Below are 8036 nucleotides of genomic sequence, written 5' to 3'. Positions count from 1 at the left end.
TACCTACAAACATTTTTGGATTTTCTATTTTTCAAGAGTTAAATGTCGTTTTTTTCGTTTCATTGTTTTCACAATATCATTATACTTTGATTACTTTTTTCCACCAAGGTATAAGTCATATAAATATACATAAAGCTACGTGCACCGTTAGACCCCTTTATTATACATAATACATAATACAAAAAACTATATGTGTTTGTTCTTGAAATAAAATTAACCATCATTTAATATATATATATGATATACTAAATATAATACACACATACATATTGGTGTGTATTTATTTTTATGTTTGTATTGAACATTTTTAAACAGTAGTAGTAGTAGTAGTAATAATAATAATAATAAAAGTTTTAAATGAGTAATGAGTTCTAAAGATGTATACGTTTGTATGTATATTTATATTATGTATAATCTGGTGAAAACGAATTAATCAAAATATAATAATGTTGTGAAAAAATGAAACAAAAAAAAAACGACATCTGACCCTTGATAAATACAAAATACAAACAAATTACAGACGACCGTTTTTGTATTTTCTACTTTTCAAGAGTTAAATGTCATTTTCTTTCGTTTCAATTTTTTTCATAAGATCATTATATTTTGATTACTTTGTTTTCACCAAATTATACGTCATATAAATGTACAAAAAACTACGTGCACCCTTAGACCCGATTATTATACATAATCCATAATACAAAAAACTATATATGTTTATTCTTGAAATAAAATAAACTATCATTTACCATATATATATATATATATATATATATATATATATATATATATATATATATATATATATATATATATATATATATATGGTATACTAAATATAATACATACATACATTTTGGTTTGTATTTATATGTATGTGTGTTTTGATCATTTACAAATAATAATAATAATAATAATAATATATGAGTAATGGGTTATCACAATGTATATATTTGTGCGTATATTTATATTATGTATAACTTGATGAAAACAAATTAATCAAAATAATGATATTGTGAAAAAAAATGAAACGAAAAAAAAAGCAACATTTGACCCTCAAAAATAGAAAATACAAAGACGGTCATAGGTATTCCGTAGGTAAATACTTATGGATTATCTATGGATAATATTTATCCGTAGGTATTTCCCTATAGAATACCTATGGACATTTTTGTTTTTTTCTATTTTCAAAAGTTAAAAGTCGTTTTTTTTTTTTCGTTCAGTTTTTTTCATAATTTCGATATATTTTGATTACTTTGTTTTCACCAAGTTATACGTCGTATAAATGTACATCAAAACCATGTGCACTGTTAGACCCCTTAGTTATACATAATATGCAATACAAAAACTCCTTAGTTATACATAATATGCAATACAAAAACTATATATGTTTGTTCTTGAAATACAATTGACCATCATTTAACATAAAAATGATATATTAAGCATAATACATACATATGAGTGTTTATGTATGGGTGTTTGTTCTCGAACGGATTACGATTAAGGTGGTTGACGGAAATTGGTCAAAATCGGTCAAACTCGGGCTTGGCGGTCCTCGGCGGTTATAGGCGGAAAATATTTAAAAAACTCACAATTTTTTTTTCAAGTATTACACCAAAATTTTAAATTTTTAAAATTTTAAGCTTTCAAATTTTAAAATATTATACTAAAATTTTTAAAATTTCAAAATTTTTAAATTTTAAAATTTCCAAATACTTAACTTTTTAGGAAATATTAATTTTTTAAATAATTTTATTAATAATTTAGGGTCCCCGATTAATCGCTAATTATTTTCCGCCGAGTCTGATTAATCGCTTATCGCTAGTCGACCGCCGAACGATTTTTACAACCTTGAATAATAATAATGTATAAAATAAATAAAATATTAATTATAAGTCTATAAATATTTATAGTAATAAAAATAAAATAACAATTTATAATTGTAATAATACAAATAAATTAATAATTATATTTATAACATTAATAATAGATATAATATATTAAATATTAGTATTAATTTAGATAATAAAAAGGTAGAAATAAAAGTTTACTACAGATTATCTATTCAATACCTACAGAGTTATTATATATAGCAATTTGTTAGGTGTTCTGTAGCAAATTACCTACGTAATAACTACACAATTATAATTTGTAGTTATTATGCAGGAAATTTATCTATAAATTAGGGTAACCATTTTTGGTAGGTAATCTATCGTTGTTTCATTGGTATTTTCCTACTGGTTCTATGGGCATTTTTTTGTTGCAACTTACCTAGTTTTCTAGTAGGGTTGCTATTTATTGATTTTGATGAGGCTTTCTATCAAAGACAAATGTATTTTATCTATAGCTTTTTTACTACGATAGGAACTTAAACGATTTTTCTTTTTCATGGTAGTGTTTGTACAATAAATTATGTACTCCATAATAACATTAACATCACCCTTTTACACTTTTACAGAAAGAATACGTTCTATGTCTAAGATAATTGAATTTTACATAGCACCAACATTCAAGCAACAATAAATTGGTGCCCATATAAGGCATCTTGTGGAAGCAACAAGGACGACTTACCTTGACATCTCTTATTTAAATCAAATCACTCTTCAATTTAGTTAGTATTGTGGGAAAAACATAATTAATTCAACTCATTTAGTTTATTAGAGCGCAATGTCTTCTGATTTCACCGGCCTTGCCGGTTAAAACACCAATTTGCCCCATTTTCACCATTGACACTTGAAAATCTTTAAAGAATGTGTATCCATGAGACTTAGCTTGAAGCTTGACATAAACAGCTGTTGTTTTATCGTTTAGAAGTGCGGCATCGGACTGAAACAAGCCTCTCCTTTTCAAGACAACACTGTAGTAGTCCTCATCGAATGATTTTGAACTCCCTGGATCCATTGCAAGGAGTGTGGTTTTGTCGGTTGGAAAGCATATTCTTTTCAATTGAGGTACATACCTCGGGTCTAGGGATGGGTCAGTGTCGCCTTTGCCTGTAAAATTGTACAACCTGGTCGCAATGGTAGAGCAGTGTGAAATCCCGACGGTGTGTCCTCCTTTAAACAAATACAATTTCAAACATTATATTGGTTGTTAACGAAGAGTCGTTATAGGGGTATAAGTTCAGAAAAAGTTAAAACACTTAGTTTCTAAAGCCGGAAAACCTCGTTTTTCTTTCCTACCATAGAAAAAGTTGCATTTTTCATATATACCGTTCCATTAAAAAATTGTTTTATACCTGGTTACGCAATATTATTTTCTTTTTAGCTTACGTATTACAAAAAAGTAAAACGAAAAGAAAATGCATGGTATTGGGAATTATTTAAAAGGAAAATCTGTTTTGTATACACTAATTAAAAAAAAACAAAGATCAAATACCTGAAAGAACAGCCAGGTCTTTAACGCTGAGACCCTTGGAGACAAATTGTGCTTTGAGTTGAGTAATGTTGGCAAAAGGAGCAGGTAGTGTAAAACTCTCGGAAGCTATTGATACTCTTCCATCTCTTCTCCCTAATGGCACTGGCCAATATGGGCCCTTAATCTGAATTAAAAACAAAAAAAATAAGACGTAGGTTTTTTTTAGAAGAATGTAAAAGACATAAATGCATGTGCCCTACTCAAGGTCTAGGAGTCAACCTCAGATATCTCTTAATTATATATAGAAAAAGAAATCTTTATTGTGAGAATTAATTAAGTACCTGGTGGATTGCATCTCGAGCCACCAAAGATAGGATGTCTGCACAAGAGACAACACCAGGACATGCGGCTTCTACAGCAGTTTTTGCAGCATCAATAACTTGAAATCCTCTGAGTGAAAGATTTGGAATTCCGTCTTTCTCGGCCTGGTTTTTTCTGGTGGAGTTTATCAACACTGAACCATCACATCCCTGTAGAAACGTCATATATATCATGTTCTATCTTAAATTACAATTAATAATATTAATCAAAATAGATAAGCAATGCACGTTGTTGTTGCACATACCCTCACAAAGCAATCATGAAACTGCATTCGGAGCAAAGCAGCAGCAAGAGAAGGAGCACGATAAATGTAGTTTGCTGTTGTCCTTTTTACAATAGCTTCAGCTCTGGGACACGTCTTTTGGTAGAACCCTAACTTTAGCGGGTAGCCATTGGCGATGTCAAAAACAAGAGCAACAAGCAAAAATTGTAGAAGAAGTGCAATGTGCTTTTGGATTGCCATATAAATTGCTTAAAGACACATGCACAGAGGGAGAGATGATTGGGAAGTTGTAGAGTCTTCAATTTATAGCTTTGATGATATAAGTCACCTGTGAATGCGTCTACGGATGAGCTGTTTTAGAGTTTATTTAAATCCAAACATTTTTGATGACCTTTTAAGTTCATAGTCTGTCTTGTTTTAAATTGTCAACCTTAGCTCCATTTACCAACTATATTCCTATCAAACAGGGTGTGGACTTTTAACGGTGAACGTGTATTGTAGGTTTTTTTAGAAGAGACCGAAGCCTCGGCAAACTAGTATGTGTATTGTATGTTTGGCACAACATATCTTATGTTCTCAAACTCAGTAAGTATATATTCAAAAGTCCTAACTCCTTGTGAATATTGGCAAAATAACACAATAAAGAATTTGCTAATCACTCCGTGTCTGAGAACTGCCTTCCAAGTAATTAGAAAACGAATTCAGCTACAAATTATATAATTATCAGTCTATGTTTACCATGGGTAATCTTCATTTAAGAAATTATGCTGGTTTATTAAATAATCTTTACAACAAACAAAAGGGCGTGTGGCTTAGTGGTCCCTGAAGTTATTTGAAAGATAGGTGTCCTCAGCAGATAGGTTGATGGTTGAGTCTGGTTGAACAGAGGTGTAGATTTCAAAGTATAATTAGGGGTGTGTGATTTATCCTTCAAAAAAAGTATCAAACAAAAGAGAAGAGTGTAATGTTTCTTATCTCTGGCAATTAGAACATTTTCAATATCATAAGTAGGAAAGTGACAATGTATCATGAAAGCAATTGGTTGGTTGACATTTTCTGTTGGCCGGTTTGGGTACATCTAATTATGGAGAATCTTTGTCCATTTGACCAATTCTGATGAATAATAGTGAAAACCAAATAAGAGATAATCTAGCAGTCACTTGGAGGCACGAAGGCTTCCACTTGGGTGTATTTAACAACTTCACCAGCATATGAATATACAAAAAAAAAACAATCTGAAAAAATAAATATAATTTAAATGATTAACAATCATCTGACTGACTAGTTCTTGTACCTATGTCCTTTTGCCCTAATTTAAGGTCATTCCTTGTGTTTATCACGTCTATCGACTATGGTAATCTCTTTTCTCTCTTCAATTGTTTCTCCCTCTCTCTTCTCATCTCTCCCTCTCTATAACAAGGTTCCTAAAGCTAGTGCATGATAAAGAACCACACTACATCCTTAGGCCCAAAATTTTGAAAAAAAAATGAAAAAAAAAAACGACATTTAACTCTTGAAAGATAGAAAAAATTACAAAAACGGTTGTCTGTAATCTGCTTGTATTTTCTTTTTTTCAAGACTCGGATATCGTTTTTTTCGTTTCACTTTTTTCACAACATTATTATACTTTACTTAATTCATTTTCACCAAGTTTTACATAATATAAATATACCTACAAATGTATATATCTTTAGAACCCATTACTCATTTAGAACTTTATTATTATTATTATTATTATTATTATTATTATTATTATTAAAATTTTCCATCCTTAGCTACAGTAAAGTGGCTAAGGATTTGACATAATTGGTCCTCAACTTTAGCTATTTACATATATTGTTCTTTCTTCTTTTGGTTTTTCATATTAGTCTCTTTTTTTTCTACCCTCCGTATTGGGTCCTGGAAAATGTTATAGTATTTGTTTAGTAGCCCGACGTGTTGCTCCTCTTTCGTTTCCACGTGTTATGTTTCACCGTTCACTGGTCTGATACCACCGCCTCTCTCATCCGATGTCTTCTAGATTGTTCCGGTTTTCATCTAGCCTCGCTCTTCCTCAACCGTTCTCTTCCAATGGTTATAGTGGATATTTTCCTACGCATATTGCCACCGCCAAGGCTATTATCTGTTTCACTGCAGTTTGCCACATGCTACACCACTGTTTCCTTTACCGATCTCTTTCTTCTATCTCGTGCAATAAATTTCGACTGGGCTTATGTACAGTTCGTATATTGGAGTTGTGCCTTGCCCGATTTAGCCTCGGCTTCAATACGACGTCTTCAAATCGGATATCTTCTTATCCCCATATTCACCGCCTCTGTCTACTTTGATCTTCTTCCCAATTATTCTACAACTCATTTATGCTTTTAAGTACTTCACCTACAACGACAGTAACCTCTACCTGCATCGTCGACTACCGGATGCCATGAAAGCCCATCAAATCATCTCCTCCGTTGTGCTTGGCTGCCAGCCAGGTCGAACAAGAAATTAGAGTTTATAGAGAGGTCAAGCCCACGAGGGTGTGTTGTTTCTCTATTGCTTCATCTAACATGCCCTCATTTAAAAATTTACAATTTTGCTTCTGTTTGTTTGTAGGTTGATCTGTCCGCTTAAAATCATATTGATGACAACCACCATCGTCAACGCCTTCTACGATCCATCGAAATGGACATTGATTCACTGTGGGGAAGAACAAAGGTTTCATTTTCGATTTGAAATTAAGCTACACTTCTATTTGGGTTTATGCAACCTTTGATTTCACATTTTCTTTAGAAATTTGGTGATGTAACCACCGGTGATCGCCTACCTGTGCTAATATTACCGTACTCCAAACCCAACGTCCGAAGCAATCTCTAATCGCCTCCACCACCATCTTCATGTTCTGTTGTTGCTACAAAAAGAACACCATTATTGAAAATGAAGATTAAGGTTTGATTTCGTGTTTATCATGAAAGCAAACTACCAAGATCAAGCCAAAAACACACACTACACTCCTACGTATTTTCACAGAGAGAGAAGATGCAGCAAGCTTTTTGTCTATTTCATTAACTTCTAAAAAGAGGAAACTGCAAAAGTACTTTAAACAAAGGAAATGCAAGCTACCTAAAAATGTGGACAACCTCCCACTTCTTGGCTACAACTGGAAGAACATAAAACGTGGCCTACATGGCCTAGAAATATTCAAACATCAAACTAGGAAACAAACATGACATAAGATACCCTTTAGTTTCTGAATTATACCAACAAATTTCCCCTTAATTCAAAGACTTCATTCCAAGTTTCTGCCTCATCTCCTCCTTGAACAAAATTCTAGCTAGTGGCTTTGTAAATACATCTGCTCGCTGCTCATGACCTGCAATGTGTTTCACAACCACATCCCCTCTTTCAATGCATTCTCTAATAAAGTGAAATCGAGTGTCTATATGTTTGCTCCTCCCATGGAAAACCGGATGCTTTACTAATTCAAGAGCAGATTTGTTGTCGATAAAGATTGTCATGGGACCAATCTTTTCCCCTGTTATCTCTTTGACCAAACGACGAAGCCACACCCCTTGACATGTCGCCATATTTGCTGCCATGAACTCCGCCTCACAAGATAACAAAGCTACACATTTCTGCTTTTGAGAATTCCAAGTCACCAAACTATCATTCAAGTAAAATGCCATTCCACCGGTACTTCTTCTATCATTTAAGTCACGTGCATGATTGCTATCCGAAAAACCAATCACCTCATTCTTCTTGGTATTTCATGCATAGAATAGTCCAAGATTAAGGGTTCCCTTTACATACCTTAGAATTCTTTTCACTGCTTGATGATGAAGTTTAGTGGGCTTCTCAAGAAAACGGCTAACAATTCCAACAGCATATGATAAGTCTGGTCGAGTATGGCACAAATACCTCAATCCGCCCACAACGCTCCTGTATTTAGTGGGATCCACACATTCCCCTTCTTTATCTTTTGTCAATTCCATCTTGTACTCCATTGGAGTTTCAGCTCCATTACATTCCTCCATACCAAATTTTCCCAGTAAGCCTTTCGCATACCCAGTTTGCTTGAGACTGATTCCATTTTCACTTTGCG

The 8036-nt window shown here is 32.8% G+C and overlaps 1 protein-coding gene across 1 annotated transcript; it reads right to left on the bottom strand.

Annotated features, from left to right (window-relative positions):
- Positions 1 to 2394: 2394 nt before the first annotated feature.
- Positions 2395 to 4221, bottom strand: LOC145068207 (peroxidase 27-like). The gene is made up of 4 exons (XM_079015180.1): positions 3980 to 4221; positions 3696 to 3884; positions 3376 to 3538; positions 2395 to 3053 (listed from the first exon to the last, which is right to left on the bottom strand). The coding sequence occupies exons 1-4, from the start codon at positions 4196 to 4198 to the stop codon at positions 2647 to 2649; spliced, it is 978 nt and encodes a 325-aa protein (XP_078871306.1). The 5' UTR covers positions 4199 to 4221; the 3' UTR covers positions 2395 to 2646.
- Between the last annotated feature and the right edge of the window lie 3815 nt (positions 4222 to 8036).

The sequence above is a fragment of the Lactuca serriola genome, chromosome 8, assembly GCF_051521515.1.
Source record: "Lactuca serriola cultivar US96UC23 chromosome 8, Lser_US96UC23_V15, whole genome shotgun sequence".
Lineage (NCBI taxonomy): Eukaryota > Viridiplantae > Streptophyta > Magnoliopsida > Asterales > Asteraceae > Lactuca > Lactuca serriola.
This window is presented reverse-complemented; position numbering and strand designations above follow the sequence as displayed.

Bases quoted from the DNA above. Each gene is read 5' to 3' on its own strand.
- LOC145068207 (XM_079015180.1), bottom strand. From the start codon at position 4,198: ATGGCAATCCAAAAGCACATTGCACTTCTTCTACAATTTTTGCTTGTT. The intron at 3,885-3,979 runs GTATGTGCAACA...ACGTTTCTACAG, and splicing joins TTCATGATTGCTTTGTGAGG to GGATGTGATGGTTCAGTGTT. The intron at 3,054-3,375 runs GTATTTGATCTT...ATTTGTTTAAAG, and splicing joins AGACCTGGCTGTTCTTTCAG to GAGGACACACCGTCGGGATT.